General features: G+C 43.3%; 1 protein-coding gene across 4 annotated transcripts in view; it reads right to left on the bottom strand.

The window, feature by feature from the left end:
- ANAPC4 (anaphase promoting complex subunit 4) overlaps positions 1–20,014 on the bottom strand; it is a 55,437-nt gene that overhangs the window by 9,215 nt on the left and 26,208 nt on the right. For all 4 annotated transcript variants that reach the window (XM_058193378.1, XM_058193377.1, XM_058193379.1 and 1 more), the window contains 11 exons: positions 18,814–18,890; positions 17,186–17,286; positions 17,051–17,102; positions 15,977–16,032; positions 14,587–14,633; positions 10,249–10,305; positions 7,824–7,880; positions 5,258–5,351; positions 1,794–1,891; positions 661–722; positions 39–77 (listed from right to left, as the gene is read on the bottom strand). In XM_058193378.1, coding sequence (XP_058049361.1) covers positions 39–77; positions 661–722; positions 1,794–1,891; positions 5,258–5,351; positions 7,824–7,880; positions 10,249–10,305; positions 14,587–14,633; positions 15,977–16,032; positions 17,051–17,102; positions 17,186–17,286; positions 18,814–18,890 — 740 coding nt within the window. The remainder of the gene's footprint in view (positions 1–38; positions 78–660; positions 723–1,793; positions 1,892–5,257; positions 5,352–7,823; positions 7,881–10,248; positions 10,306–14,586; positions 14,634–15,976; positions 16,033–17,050; positions 17,103–17,185; positions 17,287–18,813; positions 18,891–20,014) is intronic.

A 20,014-nucleotide genomic window follows, 5' to 3' on the forward strand; every position in this document is an offset into this window, starting at 1 on the left:
TATATGAACCGACCATAATAAAGCAGGCAGGTACTTACAAAAAGGGCAACTTAAGAAGCTGAGATGTCGAATCCTCACTAAGATAGGAAAGAAAGAAATTAGAAGACAATCTGGAGTTTTAACAGGTGTACGATATGTGCTAACATAAATATTCTATGGGTTTTTACGTAGTCAGAACAAGGCAAGGAATTCTGGGGCCACCCTTGTTGGCTCAGGAATTTATTTATTTATTTTTATTTATTTATTTTGTCACAACAGTATATATAAGCATAAGCATAAAAGTAACTATATAATATATAAGCATATATATATAAGCATAAGTATGCAATAACTATATTGATGGATATAATGAAAGAAAACAATAGGACAGGAACGGTAGCCACGTTTGTGCTCTTATGCACACCCCTTACGGACCTCTTAGGAATGGTGTGACGTCAATAGTAGACAGTTTTTGGTTAAAGCTTTGGGGATTTTGAGAGAGACCACAGAGTCAGGTAGTGTGTTGGCTCAGTGTGGTCATAAAAGTGACCTTTTTCAGTGCTGTTGTAACTTGGAACGGTCACTAAACAAATGGTTAGTGGTTAATGGTTGGAAGTCAATAACTATCTGTAAGCTGCAGTAAGAGAATTAAACAAAACAAAACAAAATAAAATCTCCTACCTTTTGGAGGCCCTATATAAAGGCATACAAAACGCCTGGTGGACAGTTTTCCCAATAACATCCTGGAAAAGAGAATAAGTATGTAATACAAAGAATTACCCACAGCAGCACCAACAGTAACTCTGCCACCGCCAATAGGAATATGAGCTCTTCGGGAATACATGATCCAAAGCAGGATATTTCTTAGCGATATAGTTCTAGGCCTGCGCTTAAAGGTAACCAAATAGGCTGCAGGTGACCCAAAGTTTTAAGCCCAATTCTGCTGCTCTATTTTAAATTTCACAACTTCTGTTTATGAATTCTGCTTTCCTTCTGTGCTTGTTTATTATTCATTTAGCATATGGCCTCTACGGAGGTCAGGCAAATGCTGATATTCAACACTAATAAAAACCATGATTTTAAGTAAAGCCTCCAGATAGATGGTAGGTAGCTAGCCAGCTAGTTAGCTAGCTAGCTAGCTGGATAGCTAGCTAGCTAACTAGCTAGCTAGATAGCTAGAGAGATGATAAATAAATAGACAGGCAGACAGACACAAGAGAGGTAGATAAATAGAGATGAGAGAGAGACAGAGAGAGAGAGATGTTTGGATGGATGATAGAGAGATGATAGAGAAATAGAGGCAGACAGGCAGACAGACACAGAGGTAGAAAAAGAAATAGACAGAGATGAGAGAGAGAGAGAGATGGATAGATAAACCAGACAGACGGATGGGTGGATGATTAAGAGATGATAGATAGATAAATAGAGAGAAATAGGCAGAAGGTAGACAGACAGAGAGGTAGATAAATAGACAGATGAGAGATGAGAGAAAGAGAGAGGTAGATAGTAGGTAGGTAGGTAGGTAGATAGATAGATAGATAGATAGATAGATAGATAGATAGATAGATAGATAGATAGATAGATAGATAGATATAAAGATGGATGGATAGATAGATAGATTAGATAGATAGATAATAATGAATAGATAGATAAACAGACAGATACAGAGAGGTAGATAGATAAATAGAGATGAGAGATGAGTAATGAGAGAGGGGGGGGAGGGAGACCATAATAAAATGATCTATATTTAAACACAGCCGAGACCCATGCGATGGCTTGCCATACCCAAATCTGATGTGCTTCTGGATACTCACAGCTGGTTTTTGGAGACACTGATCAATGATCCTTTCCATTCTCCTCTTTACGAAATGCAGTGATTTTTGAGGGTAGTATGGAAACAGCAACGGGCTTTCTAAGCAACATTTCAAAAAGGAAAAAAAAAAAAGTCAAATTAACGAGACCCGCAAGAAAAGGCTGCATTTTTAATAAAACCAGTTTTCTCTGACTAGATACTTTATGGAAGACGACCCGTGTGTCAATGTAAGCAAAAATGAGCTTTGTAGCAATATAGATGGATGGTCCTTGACTTATGATAGTAGTGGAGTCTGCCCATGACAACGCTTAAGTCTCGACAGTCATAACACAACTTGATCTGTTTCGATTAGCTTTTCTGCGGTGGTCACAAAGCGAAAACCCCAGTCGTTAAGCAAAACCATTGTTCGCTAGGGGCCAGTTCTTCTGAAAAACCTTAAAAGGCACTTCTTCAGCACCCTAGCCAAACCAGGTTTGTTTTAAGATAGTTAGTTGCACTCATATCTTATGGTTGACACTCTAGAAAGAGTGCGGAGAAGAGCAACAAAGAGGATTAGGGGACTGGAGGCTAAAACATATGAAGAACGGTTGCAGGAATTCGATATGTCTAGTTTAATGAAAAGAAGGACTAGGGGAGACATGATAGCAGTCTTCCAATATCTCAGGAGCTGCCACAAAGAAGAGGGAGTGAAGTTATTCTCCAAAGCACCTGAGGGTAGAACAAGAAGCAACGGGTGAAAACTAATCAAGGAGAGAAGCAATCTAGAACTAAGGAGAAATTTCCTGACAGTTAGAACAATTAATAAGTGGAACAACTTGCCTGCAGAAGTCTGCCATTTGTCTGGAACTGTATAGAACAGTGATGGCTAACCTTTTACGTTACCGCGTGCTGGCCTGCGTGCTGAAAATGGCACACGAAACCATCCCGCGAGGAATGCGCAACCCCACTGGCCTTCGCACACAAGGGAGCACCGATACTGGAAAAACGGCGGTCCGTTGCACATGCGCAAGCCGGCACCCGAACGTCCGGTTTCTGGCACGGATGCACGCCTGACAAACAGCTGGTCATCGTGCATGCGCGCGGCATAAACCCGGAAGTTCGGGTGCCGGCCTGCGCATGCGCGATGGAATGCCGTTCTTCCGGGTTTTGCCGCTCTCGCGCGTGCGTTCCATAGGTTCGCCAACACTTGCTTGAGAAGCAGGTTGGATTAGAAGACCACCAAGGTCTCTTCCAACTCTGTTATTCTATATTCAATTCCTCCGTCCAATAATTAGCCATATTTAGTTCTATCTCTATGCAGGATCATCCTCTTTTAATGACCCCATAATCCCTTGCTGGGGGGAGTCTGGGCAACTGAATGGAGCTAGCAGACTGTTTACTGGCCAAATGCCCTTCCTGTCGCCAATGCAGAGTTTTGTTCAGCAGATAATATTCTCATTGTGCCTGGAGAGAGAAATATCTGCCTCTACCTAGGATCGAACTCACAGCCTCCTGATTGTGAGGCGAGAGTTCCATACAGGTGAAATGTATCTCATCATCTTCTTTTAATTACCCCATAATCCCTTGCTGGGTGGAGTCTGGGCAACTGAATGGAGCTAGCACAGTGTTTTAATGGCCGGATGCCCTTCCTGTCGCCAATGCGGAGTTTTGTTCTATCGCTACGTAGTATGTCCGGCATTTACTAGATTGCATTTGCATGTCTGGTAAATACTAGATTATATTGACTAGATATGCAACCGAATTTCATTTTAATGTATGCCGATTAGTGTACATTCAAAGTGACAATAAAGTTATTATTCTATTCTGTTCCATTATTTTTCCTACTCTGGAACTCTGAACTTTCTTCAGGTCTTTCGTTGCCATCTCTATTATATGGGTGATGCACAGTGAGAGAGCGGTTCCACTTTCAGAATTAATCTCAGTTGCATAATGAGGTCAAATGTACAATAACTCAGAGGCGCTTCTGGAATTTAATCTATTTATTAAAAGTGCTGGGGTTTTGCTGACAAAAAGGTGCATTTTAACAGGAACAGAGTTAGAAGGGACCTTGGAGGTCGTCTAGTCCAACCCCCCCTGCTGACGCAGGAGACCTGCACTAGGGATTCGAACCGCCAAACTGCCGACCTTTCTGATCGACAAGCTCGGTGTCTTAGCCACTGAGCCACCTAGTCAAACTAATCTTGCTCCATTCCTTCCATGACTAGAAGCTTTTCTCATACCAGGGAGAGAATATTATATTTGATTTACTTATTGTAAAGGCATTTCAGAAGAAAATGGTAATTTTTTTCCTGTCTTTCCGAATAAACAACAACCGCCGATAACAAACCTCAGTGCTGTTTTTGAGCACTGAGCATCCGTTGCTTGGTAAACCTATGGAAGGATTCATAGAATTCATTTCTGGTTGAAACTCTGGAATGTCTTATATATAAAGCCTTAGTAAGACCACACCTAGAGTCCTGCATCCAGTTTTAGTCACCACACTATGAAAAAGATGTTGAGACTCTAGAAAGAGTGCAGAGAAGAGCAACTAGGATGATGAGGGGATTGGAGGCTAAAACATAGGAAGAACGGTTGCAGGATTGGGCCTGGCTAGTCTAGTGAAGAGAAGGACCAGGGGAGACAGGAGAGCATCTTCCAATATTTGAGGGGCTGCCACATAGAGGAGGAAGGGGGTCAAGCTATTTTCCAAGGCACCTGAAGGCCAGACAAGGAATAATGGACGGAAACTGACCAAGGAGAGATTCAACCTGGAAATAAGGAGGAATTTTCTGACAGTGAGAACAATCAACCGAAGGAACAGAAGTTGCCTTCGGAAGTTGTGGGAGCTTCATCCCTGGAAGCTTTCAAGAAAAGATTAGACTGCCATCTGTCAGAAATGGTGTAGGGTCTTCTGCTTTGATGGGGGGGGGGGGTGTCAGACTAGATGACCTCCAAGGTCCTTTCCAACTCTGTTCAACAGTTAAGTATATTATCTGATGTTATATAGAAGTGAATTCTGTAAATCCTAGTATAGGTTTAATCATGAGCACCGGATGGATGGCAGCGGTGGTGAGTTTTAGAACAGGGATCTCCAACCTTGGCAACTTTAAGGCTGGCGGACTTCAACTCCCAGAATTCCCCAGAACAGCTTTGCTTTGCTGGCTGGGGAATTCTGGGAATTGAAGTCCACCAGGCTTAAAAGTTGCCAAGGTTGGAGACCCTTGTTTTAGAAGACATTCAGAAAACAGCAAGAAATGAAAACTTTTTGAAGAGTAAATGGAAAAATTGCAAAATGTTAACCTTGGGAGAGGTTGCCGAGGAACAGGATAGCACTTGAAAAGTGGAGTGGGGGGGGGGGAATGTGAGAGAGACAATCCGGATCTATTTACTTTCCTTCCAAAATGCAAGAGGACGGGTGAATTAATAGCTTACGAAGGCCCAAGTTTTAACACGGTCAATTATCTCGGAATCAAAACCGCGCCGTACCTTTAAGACTGTTACTGTTTTGAAGGAAATTAAACCACTGGTTTCCATCTGTGTTAGGCGGAGATACAAGATCGTCGTCTTCATCTTTTAAATACTGAAAAGAGAATGGTTTTAATAAGTATCACGGGGGGGGTGTGTGTGTGTGTAGAAATGCCAGGATTGTAGGTTTCTCTCTCGATTTTGCAAAAGTAATGAAATAAAATAAAACTTGTCAGGTCCGATTTATTTTTTTTTCTCGATTTTGCAAAAATAATGAAATAAAATAAAACTTGTCAGGTCCGGTTTATTTTTTTCCCTCTTGCTTTTTCAACTGGGAAACAGAAAACCTTTAGAGGTCCAGTCTTTTTTTTTGCTTTTACAGTGGTTTATGGCTCAGTCTTCAATCTGTTTATCGCAGCTTTCCTCCCACCGGTCTGTTATCTTTGCAGAATGGAACAATTTATCAGAAATGGCTGTAAACCTTTGCTCCATGAAACCTCACTCGCAGCTACAATTGTGCCTTGTGACTGAGAGTTGCTCATTAAGGGACACATATTATGCCCCGGTGTGCATGCCCCGGTCCCTTCGGCCTTGCCGCGGGAGAAAGCCACTACTACGAGCAGCTGTGTCGCATTCACAAAAACCCTCATTCCGCTCCTGGACGCCTCCATTTAAATCTACTCCACATAGATCTCGACCTACGACCGCCATTCATCATCCTCTTTTAATGACCCCCGTGGCGGGTTTCCAATTTTTTTACTACCGGTTCTGTGGGTGTGGTTTGGTAGGTGTGGCGTGGCTTGTTGGGCGTGGCAGGGGAAGGATACTGTAAAATCTCCATTCCCACCCCACTCCAGGGGAAAGGATACTGCAAAATCCCCATTTCCTCCCAATCAGCTGGGACTCGGGAGGCGGAGAATAGATGGGGGTGGGGCCGGTCAGAATTTTTACTACCGGTTCTCCGAACTACTCAAAATTTCCGCTACCGGTTCTCCAGAACTGGTCAGAACCTGCTGAAACCCACCTCTGAATGACCCCATAATCCATTGCGGGTGGGGTGGGGTGGGGGTGGAGTCTGAGCAACTGAATGGAGCTGAGTGTTTACTGGCCGGATGCCGTTCCCTGTCGCCAGTGCGGAGTTTTGTTCAGCAGATATATTCTCACTGTGCCCGTCATGCCTCTACCTAGGATGGAACTCACAGCCTCCCGATCGTGAGGCGAGAGCGCCACCTCTAGGCCACTGCACCACTCAACGTACGACCACCACTGAGCCTCAAAAAATTCTGTTTCGTTCAGCAAGACATTTATTCAGGGAGGTTTGCCCCATTGTACGACGTTTCTTGCCACCGTCGTTAAGTCAATCACTGCCGCGGTTAACTAAATAACCCCGGTGTTTAAGGGAATCTGGTTTCCCCCTTGACTTTGCTGGCCGGAAGGTCGCAAAAGGGGATCACGTGACCCCGGAATGCTGCGACCGTCATAACTATGAGTCAGTTGCCAAGCTTCTAAATTTTGATCACTTGACTTTGGGCAGCCGGCAAACTTTCCTCACATTTAGAAAATATACAGCTAGTCCTCAAGTTACGATCACAATGTAGTTCCAATTTTACGTTGCTAAGCGAGAACGTTTGTTATGCGAGCTTTGCCCCATTTTGCAACCTTGCTTGCCACAGTTGTTAACTAAATCACTGCAGTTGCTAATTTAGTGACACGAAGGTTTAGCGAATCCACTGACCTCCCTTGTCAGAAAGGTCGCAAAACAGGATCACGTGACACTCTCCTACACGCACACGGGACATAAACGCGAGTCAGTTGCCGAGCGTCTGAATTTTGATCCCGTGAATGCGCAGATACTCAGCCGTAAGTATGAAAAACGATGGTTGTTAAGTGTGAAAAATGGCCGTAAGTGTGAAAAACGGTCCTAAGCCATTTTGTTTTCCAGTGGCGGTGGCAACTTTGCACGATCACTAAGTGAACTGTCGTAAGTGGAGGAAGTAACCTGTATCTCGCATCTCCAGATTGCTCTACCTCGTAGAGGCTACCACCCTACATCTTGCAAGCATGCAGAAGAGATCACTGTGCAAATCAAAGGAGGTATCAGCCGGTTCGGACCGGTTCAGGAGAACCGGTAGTAGCAACCTGCAGGTGCCCGCCTGGGCGCAATTCCATCGTGTATCACTGTGGTTTCGACGCAGCACGCGTGTGTGGACAGCATGCGCGTATGTGCACTCCCATGTTGTTTGATGTCGCACTCATGTGTGGACGGCACGAGTGAGCGAATTCCCGTGTTGTTTGATATCGCGGCATGCGCGGATGGTGTGCCCTCACATCTCCGGTGCTGGGTGAACTGGTAGTGACAGAATTTAAAGCCCAAATCCCACACAAACCCACCCGTGCCTTTTTTTCCCCCACGCAAACCCACCCGTTTTTCTCTACACGGGAAAAAGTGTGCGTAACATGACTCCAAAATTGCAGAGTGCTTCACGGACCGCAGACTTCCTTGTGGAAAGTCAAAGCTGGTCAATTCTTCCTTTCTCAAGAACTCCAGGACCCAGGCTGTCACTCAATGCAGTGACTTTCACCTTACCTGTCCAACTCTCTCGACGTTAAAGTATTTCCCTTTTTGATTGTAGAGCTCAGGTGCCTAGAAAGGAAAGAGTGAAGAAGGCAGGAGAACGGGGAAGCAACTGTTTTAAGTCCTGAAAATTCTCTATCAGTGGTAAATCCTTTGCTGGGAGTTCGGATTAGTCCCCAACGTTTGTTTAATCAATCAACGATGATACCATGCCCTTGTATTGGGTTTTAATAATCCTATATGCCCCCTGTCTTGGAAACGTTTTAGATGTGTGGACTCCGACTCCCAGAATTCCCTAGCTAGCCATGCTAGAGGGCCTCTGTGGCTCAGACTGGTAAGACAGTCTGTTATTAACAGCAGCTGCCTGCAATTACTGCAGGTTCGAGTCCCACCAGGCCCAAGGTTGACTCAGCCTTCCATCCTTTATAAGGTAGGTAAAATGAGGACCCAGATTGTTGGGGGCAATAAGTTGACTTTTTATATAATATACAAATGGATGAAGACTATTGCTAACATAGTGTAAGCCGCCCTGAGTCTTCGGAATAAAAATGCAAATAAAATAAATAAATAAATAAAAAATAAAAAAGAATTGTGGGAGTTTTAAGTCCATACGTCTTCAAAGTTGCTAAGGGTTTTAGGGCACTCTGCGGTACAGTATAATCAGGAGAAAAAAATAGCTTTAAGGGAAGTGGCATAGATAAATTTTAAGGTATGTCGAGATGGCCTGAACCTGCTCTTTTGAAAGTGGAAAAAAAACCCTTCCTTGCCGTGAAAATACCTGCAAACAATACTACAATTGAAGAATGGACACTCGAAGTATCAAATCTGACAGAAATGGCAAAAATTTCTGCTTACTTGAAAGACTATACACAAGAAAAATGTATTTCAGAATGGAAAATGTGGATTGATTATATTCAAAATAAGTATCAGATTAAAAAAATATCGAATAGCGTATGAGTAAATTTAGGAAATATTTTGTATTAGATATATTTCTGAAGGAGAGGGGAATTGAGAATGTGATTATGTGTGGAGTGACTAGAGATTATAATTTAGGATTTATTTTAGATTATGATTGTTAGTTTTGATACCCTGCATTTTGTTCTGGGAAGTCGGGGTAGGTGGTGGGTGGTAAGGGGGAGGGGAATTGGGGGGTTGAGGGTAGAGGATGGAGTGATGGTTAATGTACAGGGATTATTGAAGATGTATAAATATAATTAATGCAGGGTCGGGTCTGCCCAGTTACCATTTTAGAACGGTGGGGAGGGAGAAGAGGAGAGAGTAGGAGGTAGGAAAGAGGAGAAGAGGAAGGAAGAGGGGTAGAAGAGGGAGAAGGAAGGTGGAGGGTGGAGGGAGGAGAGGATGTAGATAAGAGAAGGAGAGGAAGGTCTGGAAAGTAGAAGAAGGTAGAAGAGGGAAGAGTGTTAAAAAGAGGGGTGGTGACTGGGCAAGCCCGACTAATTGTATATGACTGTACATTGGATGAGCTGTTGGATATGATTGTAAAAATGAAACTTTTTTATAAAAAAATAAAATAAAAAAATAAATAAATAAATAAAAATACCTGCAAACAATAAAATAAAACAAATTAAATAAATAAAACAGCTTTTCTTCAGAAATCGTGGGTCACTGAAGATTTTTAAGAAGAGACTAGACAGCCACTTGTCTGAAATGGCATAGGGCCACGATGCACACCTATGATGTGGCACGAGAGCCATATTGGTGGGCACATGAGCTCAGCTCGGGTGCACGGATCTGATTTTTGGGGCTTCTGGGCTCACTGGAAGTAGGGAAACAGACTGTTTCCTGCCTCCGGAGGGCCTGGGGAGGGGGGGGTGAGGCAGACCTGTTTTTTGCTCTCCCCAGGCTCCAGAGCCTTTCTAGGAGCTCGGGGAGGGCAAAAACGGCCTTCCCCACCCACCCACTCCCGGAAGCCCTCCAGAGGCCAGGAATGGCCTGTTTGCTAACTTCCAGAAGTCGGCAAACGGGCTGTTTCTGGGCTCCGGAGGGTCTCCAGGGGGATGGGGAAGGCCGTTTTTGCCCTCCTCAGGCTCCTAGAAAGGCTCTGGAGCCCGGGAAGGGCGAAAAATGGGCCTACCGGGCCCACTGTGCCATCGCGTGCAAAAAACGTGGAGAGCTTGGGGTGGGTCACGCATGGAGGTGCTGGGGACGGGGCGCATAGAATTATAGGTGTGGGCATGCGCATGTGTGACCCCTCCCCATGCTTTTGGCACGCGACGGCAAAAAGTTTAGCCATCAGTGGTATAGGGTCTCCTGCTTGAGCAGGGTGTTCGACTAGAAGATCTTCAAGGTCCTTTTCCAGCTCTATTCTGTTCTGTTCTGCATTCTATTCTATATTCTATATTTCTATTCTATTCTAATTCTATCCTAAAATAAAGCAAATATAAAATATAAAATAAAAATGAAATAGAAAACTTACTTCATTGAAGTGCTCCGTGAGAAAATCAGCCACAAAAGTAATGTCCTTCTGAGTCATCTTTGAGAAGAAGAAACACAACAAATCACTACCACCACAAATTTACACTTCACGCATCTCCACCAAACGCAGCACAACCGAAACCAACAGCCGTCACAATTCTGCAAACCAACGAACTGCCAAAATGACATTTTCAAACAACTTGAATAGGGGGGAAAAAACCCCGCGCAGAGCAGTAATGAATAATATTTTGAAAAGAAAACATAAGAAGAAAAAAAACCATAAGCTAATCCTAAAATCCTTTCGACTGCTTTTATATGGAACGAAGTCAGCTTTTAAGAGGACCAAAATGAGGAAAACACAGAATCATTTTCTAAGAATAGTTCGCCTGGCAGTTTAAAAAGAATATTTTAATGTTTCATTTATGAAGGAACCGTTTTGTCCCTTGGAAGGAATAGATTTTAACACCCGTGTGAGAGACGCAACCCTCAGCAGCCAAATTTGAGTTGTTGCATTGGAGTTTAAGGTGCTTTGTATCTTCTTTGTAAAAGTGTAGGAAGAAAAGCCATAACTTTCAAATTGACTACTAATGTCCAGTCATTATAACTTGGGGCGAAGAAGGCCGCCCGTCATGTTGATATCTAAAGTTGGAATGTCCAATACAAGATTGCAAAGTTTCTTTTGCAAATTGAATAGCAGGCGAAATATTGTCCCAGATTTGGAAGTCTTACCTTTCAGCAATCAACTTCTTGGCAACAAATCCAAATTATTGTTTATTTATTAAATTTCTACATCGCCCAGCTTATCCATAAGACTCCGAGAGCTTGACATAATGGTTCAGATATGGGAGATTTCATTCTATACCCTATAATGGACGCCTCTGCATTTGTGGAGCGGCAGAAGTAGAAGACCTGGCTCACCTCCGATCTGATTGTTGCCTGTATAAGAAGGTGAGGGACAGGTACCTTGATCTACTCTATATACTAAATGAGTGATCCATTGGGATCCCCATAGTAAAACAACTTACCTTATGAGCGTCCAGAATTTGAAAACATTTAATAAAGCACAGTTCAGTTGAGATCGGCATAAGTGAGACCGACTGGGGTAGATTATGGGGGTGCCACCGAAATATAATTTTATTGTATTTTATTTATCTCTATATTAAATTATTGTATTTTATTCCAATTTTGTTTTTAATTGCATTTTATTCCAATTTTATTTTAAATTGTGTTTTATTACAATCTCGTTTTGTGTTTTATTCCAATTTCATTTTAAACTGCGTTTTATTCCAATTCCATTTTAAATTGTGTTCTTTATCGGACTTTAGTAATAATTTATGTTTGGAACTCTGCACTTTGATCTGGCCATTGGCTGATCAATAAACTAAACTGAAACTAAAACTATATGACTGCGGGCGATTTCCAAATAACCATGTGACTAAAGAACGTTAAGACAGCTTTCTCAAATGTCAAAACGGCATGCTGTCCATCCACCGGGAACTATTGTTTCTCAAGTACTTGCTAGCTTCTGATTTTTAGGTCTCAAAAAATAGGAAGTCTAATAGGTAGACCTTATTAGGTTTGGAGACTCGTGTGCAAGGGCGGGATTCAAAAATTTTAGCAACCGGTTCTCTGCCCTGGTGCTGGGTGGGCGTGGCCATGGTGGGCGTGGCCTACTTGGCCTCCTGCAGCACAGCAGGGGGGGCATTTTCACCCTCCCCAGATTCCAGAGGCTTTTTTTGAGCCTCCGGGAGGGCAAAAACGGCCTCCCCCGGGCTCTGGAGGCCCTCTGGAGGCCGGAAATGGGCTCATTTCCGGACTTCTGGAAGGCCCATTTTTCACTCTCCCCAGGTTCCGGAGGTTTTTTTTGACCCTCTGGGAGGGCGAAAACAGCCTCCCCTGAGCTGTGGAGGCCTCTGAAGGCTGGAAACAGGCTCATTTCTGCACAGCCCGTTTTTTGCTCTCCCCAGGCTCTGGAGGCTTTTTTCGAGCCTCCGGGAGGGCGAAAATGGCCCTCCCCTGGAGGCCCTCCGGAAGCCAGAAATGTGCCCGTTTCCAGACTTCCGGGAGGCCTGTTTTTCGTCCTCCCAGAGCCTCCGCGTGAACCTGCACTTTCCTGGCATCCAAAATGGGGAGCGTGGAGACTCCTGGGAGGGGCAGGATGGGGTGGGCGGGGCCAACCAGTACTTGCAACTACCGATTTAGCGAACCAGATGTAAAATTAGCATCCGGTTCGCTCGAACTAGTCCAAACCGGCTGAATCCCACCCCTGGCCGTGTGGATAGTTGGCCTGGGAGTTGTTTAGAGAGATCAGAAGAATGCAAGAGGAGTGAGAAAATTCTGCAGCGTATTAAAACAAGCAAAATTTTATTCACAGTCCCCTACAGCCTTCAGTTGTTTCAGCACTTTCAATATTGAAGTTTGCATGCTAAAGTCAAAGAATAAGATATATTGGAAAGTTTCGCTTGTTTTTTTTTGTTTTTTTTGCTTGTTTGGGTGTTTTAAAAAAGTTTATTATTTTAAGGGAAAGGGGAGAGTGAAAGACAGACAGAAAGAAAGAGAAAAAGTTTCCCCCCTCCCACCCCCGTTCAGTAGGGGACAAAGAATCTGAAAGAATCTGAAAGAATGCAATAAATTTTGTAAATATACAAGATTACCAGGTGCAAATAGAAATACATAGTATTTCCACAGCAAAGAAGATAAAGCAGGAATGGTTAATTTGAATATTTTATTTAAAGAGGAAAGCCTGGACTACTGCAACGCTCTCTACATGGGGCTCCCCTTGAAGAGCACCCGGAGGCTCCAACTGGTCCAGAATGCGGCTGCGCAGGTAGTAGAGGGAGCAACTCGAGGCTCCCATGTAACACCTCTCCTGCACAAGCTACAGTGGTTGCCGGTGGTCTTCCGGGTGCAATTCAAGGTGTTGGTTACCACCTTTAAAGCGCTCCATGGCATAGGACCGGGTTATTTACGGGACCGCCTACTGCTTCCAATTGCCTCCCATCGACCAGTGCGCTCCCATAGGGACGGTCTCCTCAGGGTGCCGTCCGCCAGACAATGTTGACCGGCGGCCCCCAGGGGGAGGGCCTTCTCCGTGGGGGCTCCTGCCCTCTGGAACGAGCTGCCTCCAGGGATACGCCAACTCCCTGACCTCCAGACCTTTAGACACGAGCTGAAGACATTCTTGTTCCGTCGCGCAGGGCTGGCCTAATAGTTTTAATTTTATTTTTTTTTATTTACATTTATATCCCGCCCTTTTCCGAAGACTCAGGGTGGCTTACAGTGTATAAGGCAATAGTCTCATTCTATTTGTATATTTACAAAGTCAACTTATTGCCCCCCCAACAATCTGGGTCCTCATTTTACCTACTTTATAAAGGATGGAAGGCTGAGTCAACCTTGGGCCGGGCTTGAACCTGCAGTAATTGCAGGCTGCTGTGTGGGGGGTTTCATTAGAGTTTTTAGTCTCGCTTAGCCAAATTGAATTTAGTTTTTTTAAAATGTTTTTAATGTTTGTGTTTTCTGTTTTTATCTGGCTGTAAACCACCCTGAGTCCTTCAGGAGAAGGGAGGTATATAAATCAAAATAATAAATAAATAAATAAATAAATAAATAAATAAATAAATAAATAAATAAATAAATAAATAAATAAATATCGCTTCTGGAATTTGTGCTTGTGAAGAATAAAAAATGAAACTTTGGTTTTGGTTTTGTTGATTAGAAGGATTTGGTGTTACAGGAATGGCTAGTTATAATATATTAATGTGTAAAAGCAAAAAGTTCATCTTTTACTCTGCTAAGAAGAGTTGGAAGTCAATACCCCTTTTTCTTTCTTTTTCTCTTCTCCCTTGTATCTCACACCCCACTCTTTCCTGTCCTCCTTTCCTTCCCTTAATTTTCTATTTTCTTTTCTCTTTTTTTTGTATTTTAAAAAAGAAAAGAAAAAAGAAACATAAAAGAAATTCAGCTGCTTCAACACTTGTGTCCAGAAATAAAGCTCTGAAAACTTGTCCTCGTCAGAATGCCTGACTTGGGTTTCCTGCCTGAGCTGGGGGTAGGGGGTGGGGGGTTAGTCTAGAAGACCTCCAAGGTCCCTTCCAACTCTCTGGTTCTGCAATTCTGCCCGCCACCCAGGGAAGGGATGCTACCAAACGCAACGTGGTTTTATAATTTCATTAAATGGGTAGGAATTCTGCGGGCCCTCGTCAAACGCTCCACGAGAAAACATTCCAACGGCACAAACGATTTGTGACTCTCCGATCACAAATAATGAGACCGAAGATTGTCTGGATGGACGAGAAATGTTAGAAGCGTTTCATCTCTGCGCATAAACAATAGTTACCTTGTTCAATTCAGGAGGAACGGGGTCTTCCGACATTCGAAGCATGGCTGAAGAAAATAAACAAAAACGAAGCAGAAAATGGGGAGTTATTGATCTACCTCCGCAACCAACCGTTCAGCAAGACAGTTAAGGGAGTTTTGCTCCTTTTTGGGCGACCTTTCTTGCCACGGTCGTTAAACGAATCACGGCAGCGGTGATGTGAACCGTGCTCTCGCTACGCGAATCCGGGCTCCCTCCGTTGATTTTGCAACTTTCATAAACACAGGTGTTTATGGTTGCCAGGTGCCCAAATTTCAATCATCATGACATACTTATTTACTCAAGCGGGACTGGCATAATAGTTTGATTTTAAATTGGGGTTTTATTAATATTCTTAAATATTTTAAATTTAATTTTAATTATTAGCCGTTTTTGTAATTTTGCTATGTTTTAATTTGTTTTAATTGTACATATTTTGTATTTTATCTCCGGCTGTACATCGCCCTGAGTCCTTCGGGAGAAGGGCGGTATAAAAATTTAATAAATAATAATAATAATAATAATGACCTTGCAGAGGATACAATGGGCGTTAAGTGTGAAAAACGGGGACACATCATTTTTTCCAGCACTGTTTGTAACTTTCAACGGCCCTAAAAGACTAGTTCTAAATTGAGAATTATCTGCTTATCAATGTTAGAGAGCAGCGGCTATATATAGACAGGTAACAAAATACACACTCCTGTGCACTAAGGTTGTTATCAGGTGGGTAACAATGTCCCAAAGGTGCTTTTTCAGGAGGCAACTGGGCTTCCTTCTTTTTCTTTGAAGACGTTTCGCTTCTCATCCCAGAAGCTTCATCAGCTCTGACTGGATGTTGGGGAAGGGAAGGATTTATACTCCTTGCAGACAGTTGGTCAACCGTTTGTTCAATTTATTTCGTATGGCTGGACTGGCCTGATTTTAAATTCTAAATTTTAATTAAATTTTGATGGGTTTTAAATTTCTGTAATTTTATGGGGTGTAAGGTTATTTTAAATTTTCTGGCAAATTCGAATCAGTTTTTTAAGGGTTGTTTTAATTATGGTGTATGTTTCTGTTTGTATTTTATTTGCCTGTTCATCGCCCTGAGTCCTTCGGGAGAAGGGCGGTATACAAATTAAAACATCATCATTATTATTATTATTATTATTATTATTATTATTATTATTATTATTATTATTATTATTATTATTATTATTATTATTATTATGTATGTGAAGCCCACTTTTGCTTAGATCAGCTTAGCCTAAGAAAGCTGTGTAGCTCTTGCTTTGAAACCAGCTTTTTAAGAGTCCAAGCAGATAGAGAGAAAGTTAGGGGAGGAAAAACAAAACAAAACAGAAGTGTTTCGAATTACGACCGTTTTTCTTACCTACATAAAGCCAACGGAAGAAAGCTTTGAAATTTTTCATGCTGCTGTCTATAACTCTGGGGGGGGGGGGAGGGAGGGGAAGATAGAGAAAAAGAAATTAATTCTCTTCAGGTGGTATCCCTCGAGAGAAACTGAGTTTCATTTGTGTCAGTCATTTATAAGTAGTCCTCGAGTTACGACCACAATGGAGCCCAAATTAAGCGAGACGTTTCTTTAGCGAGCTTTGCCCCGTTTTGCAACCTCTCTTTGCCACAGTCGTTAAGCAAATCGCTGCAGCTGGTCAGTTAATAACCTGGTTTTTGAGGGAATCTGGCTCCCCTATTAAGTGACCCCGGGGACACAGCGACCGCCGTAAGTATGAACCAGCTGCCGAGACTCTGAATTATGATCATGTCGTGTCCCACTCCTCCTCTGACGGCCGGGTCGGGGAAGTCCGTATCAAGCGTGGCCGCAAAGCCTCTGCAGCTTTGCCAAAGTTCTGTCAGAGTTCTCAGAGCAGGCAGGAAACCAGGATGTGACTTCAGCAACCAGATGAGACTTTGCCTGACTCAAAGAATGCCAGAAAGCAGATCCTTTATATAGGCCATGGGGTGTGGCTCCATGACTCAGCACTTATCCAGGCCTGCCCCTCCCTTCCTTTTGCTGACGTCGCCTCTCTATTCTCCGGAAGCGAGGATCTCTCCAGGCTCCAGCTGTTGGTAATCTGAGCTCATGACTGGCTTCACATTCTTCAGGCTCAGATGCTGTGGGGGAGGGGTTTAGTTGCTCCGTTTGTCTGGGCATGGTGCCAGGACTGGGGGCTGGAGGCATGCCAGGACATTCTCCTGTACTATCAGCATCCGGCAGGAGATAAGAGGGGCCCGGCTGCGGCGGGGGGAGCGAGCGAGGCACAACAGATCATGGGGAGGCTGCAAAAGCCCTAACTGGGGGGGGGGGGGAAATATCTGCCCTAAGTCACATTTTTCATCGTGCCATTGTCGCTTGGAGCGGTCGCTAAACGAAACGGTCGAAACTTACGTCGGAAACTACCTGTATCCAAACGAAGGGTTTGCAAAAATAATTCCAATGACTTACTGGAGAAGTTCGTTGGCTTTGAGGATGAAGGAACCGACCGCGGTGACGGCCTCTGCAAAGGAAAAGAATAAAAGCGGCTGAAGGCCCCGGCGAAGGCGGCTCTCAACCGTCGATAAATCGGTGATAAATCCTTACCTTCGATTCCTGAGGCGTCCAAGCCGAGACGTTCGTACTTCTGCTTCCACAAAGCCATGCCTTTCAGCTCGCTCAGGTGGTAGAGCAGGGCCTCCGAACCGCTATCAAAGCAAGGAGGGGGGTCCCATTAAAAAAGGGCTGGGAGAAAGCTCTGCCTCTCGGGGGATACCAGAAGCGAGCCGTAAAGCCCCCCCCCCCCCAAAAGACCAAAAATGCCAGAAATAAAAAAAAACAACACATTTTTTTCCCTTCCTGGACTTTCGTCTGCCAGACTGATAAAAAGAAACCACATTGGAAATATGTGGTTTATGGGGTCTTTCCTGTCCTTTCTCTTCCCTTCCCTTCTCTTCCCTTTCCCTTCCGTTTCCTTCCCTTCCTTTCTCTTCCCTTCCCTTCTCTTCCCTTTCCCTTCCCTTCCGTTTCCTTCCCTTCCTTTATCTTCCCTTCCCTTTTTCATCCAACTTCCTTCCTTCCCTTTCCTTCTCTTCCCTTCCCTTCCCTTCCTTTCCTTTCTCTTCCCTTCCCTTCTGTTTCCTTCCCTTCCCTTCCCTTCCCCTTCCTTTCCTTTCCCTTCCCTTCCCTTTTTCATCCATTTACTTCCTTCCTTCCCTTTCCTTCTCTTCCTTTCTCTTCCCTTCCCTTCTGTTTCCTTCCCTTCCTTTCTCTTCCCTTCTGTTTCCTTCCCTTCCTTTCTCTTCCCTTCCCTTCCTTTCTCTTCCCTTCCCTTTTTCATTCATTTACTTCCTTCCCTTCTCTCCCCTTTCCTTTCCTTTCTCTTCCCTTCCCATTAACTTCCTTTCCTTTCCTTTTCTTTCCTTTCCTTTCCTTTGTCCCTCCTTTCATTTGTCCTTTTTCCTTTCCTTTTCTTGCTTTCTTTTTCTTTCTTTCCTTTTTCTTTTCTCATTTCTCTTCCTTTCTCTTCCCCCTCCTTTCCTCTTCTTCCTCACTTCTTCATCTCCTCTCTTTCCCTTCCTTCCTTCCCTTTTCCTTTCACTTCCTCTCCCTTCCCCCTCCTTCTTCGTTTCTTCTCCCTCTCCCTTCCTTTCCTTTGTCCCTCCTTTCATTTGTCCTTTTTCCTTTCCTTCTTCTTTCTCTTCTTCCTCCTTTCCTTCCTCTCCTCTCCTCCCTCTTTCCCTCCCTCCTTTCCTTCCCTCCCTTTCCTTCTTCTTTCTCTTCTTCCTCCTTTCCTTCCCTCTCCTCTCCTCCCTCTTTCCCTCCCTCCCTCCCTCTCTCCTTCTTTCTTTTGGTTTTCCCTCTATTCTTATGGGAGTGTTATTTTTGAAGCAAATCATTACTCATCAATTCAACCCAATCAAGAAACTCCTTGTCCAGCTGCAAAGTTCAAATCTTCATTCCTCTTTTTAACAGCGGAAAGTGAGATACACAGGAACATGTTTCAAGTCATGTCAGGGTTTAGAGAAGAATCCTCCAATCCTGGCTACTTTAAGACCTGTGGACTACAACTCCCAGCATTCCCCAGCCAGCCCACCACAGGTCTTAAAGTGGCCAAGATTGCAAAACCCCGGTTTAGAGCCATAATTGAGAAAAGAGCAATAATAATATTGAGAGGACTCCCAGTTAAGAAACATCACCGAAGTGTCTAAATCCATGCGCCTGCTGAATTTTACCTCTGCAGGTGACTTATCACGAGCTTCTGAATGCTGGAGTACGACGATTCCATGGACTGGCCAAGTTTTTTCAAACCCTGTGGGGAAGAAAGCGCATCTTTTGTCAAGAGGGACAAACCCACACAAACCTCAAGAATGTCTAGTAGAGATGTTTAAACACATGTCCGCCAAATGCTGGCAATGCAATTAGACACCGGGCACTTACTATCACATGTGGTGGACATGTGTGAAAGCAAAGAATTATTGGATAAAAATACATACATGGTTAGAAATAAATACATGGTTAGAAAAAATGTCAAAAAGCTACATATAGATTATAAGCCAGAAATATTTTTGTTAGGTATTGTACCAGAAAAATATAATAAAGGGAATTTGTATTTAATATTGCCTCTTTTGACCGCTGCAAGAATTGATTTGCACAGTATTGGAAAAAGAAGGAAACACTGAGAAGAAGAAGAATGTAATTTAAAAAAATATTAGATTGCGCAGAAATGGATAGACTGACATTAAAGATAAAGAATAGAATAGAATAGAATTTTTTATTGGCCAAGTGTGATTGGACACACAAGGAATTTGTCTTGGTGCATATGCTCTCAGTGTACATAAAAGAAAAGATACGTTCATCAAGGTACAACATTTACAACACAATTGATGGTCAATATATCAATATAAATCATCAGGATTGCCAGCAACAGAGTTATAGTCATACAGTCATAAGTGGAAAGAGATGGGTGATGGGAACTATGAGAAGATCAATAGTAGTGCAGATTTAGTAAATAGTTTGACAGTGTTGAAGGAATTATTTGTTTAGCAGTGTGATGGCCTTCGGGAAAAAACTGTTCTTGTGTCTAGTTGTTCTGGTGTGCGGTGCTCTATAGTGTCGTTTTGAGGGAAGGAGTTGAAACAGTTTATGTCCAGGATGTGAGGGATCTGCAAATATTTTCACGGCCCTCTTCTTGATTCGTGCAGTATACAGGTCCTCAATGGAAGGAAGATATACAGAATACTTTGAAATATGGGATTTATTTTATAAATGGTTGGATAACAGAAGTAGAAATTAGGAGCTGGGGAAAACATTATATTATGTAAGCAATTGACCCAGACAATACACTGTTAACAAAGCATTTATGCATCATCATATTCGTTTAACGACCGCATAATCCTTTGCGGGGTGGAGTCTGGGCAACTGAATGGCGCTAGC

This window comes from Ahaetulla prasina, chromosome 8 (genome assembly GCF_028640845.1).
Source record: "Ahaetulla prasina isolate Xishuangbanna chromosome 8, ASM2864084v1, whole genome shotgun sequence".
Lineage (NCBI taxonomy): Eukaryota > Metazoa > Chordata > Lepidosauria > Squamata > Colubridae > Ahaetulla > Ahaetulla prasina.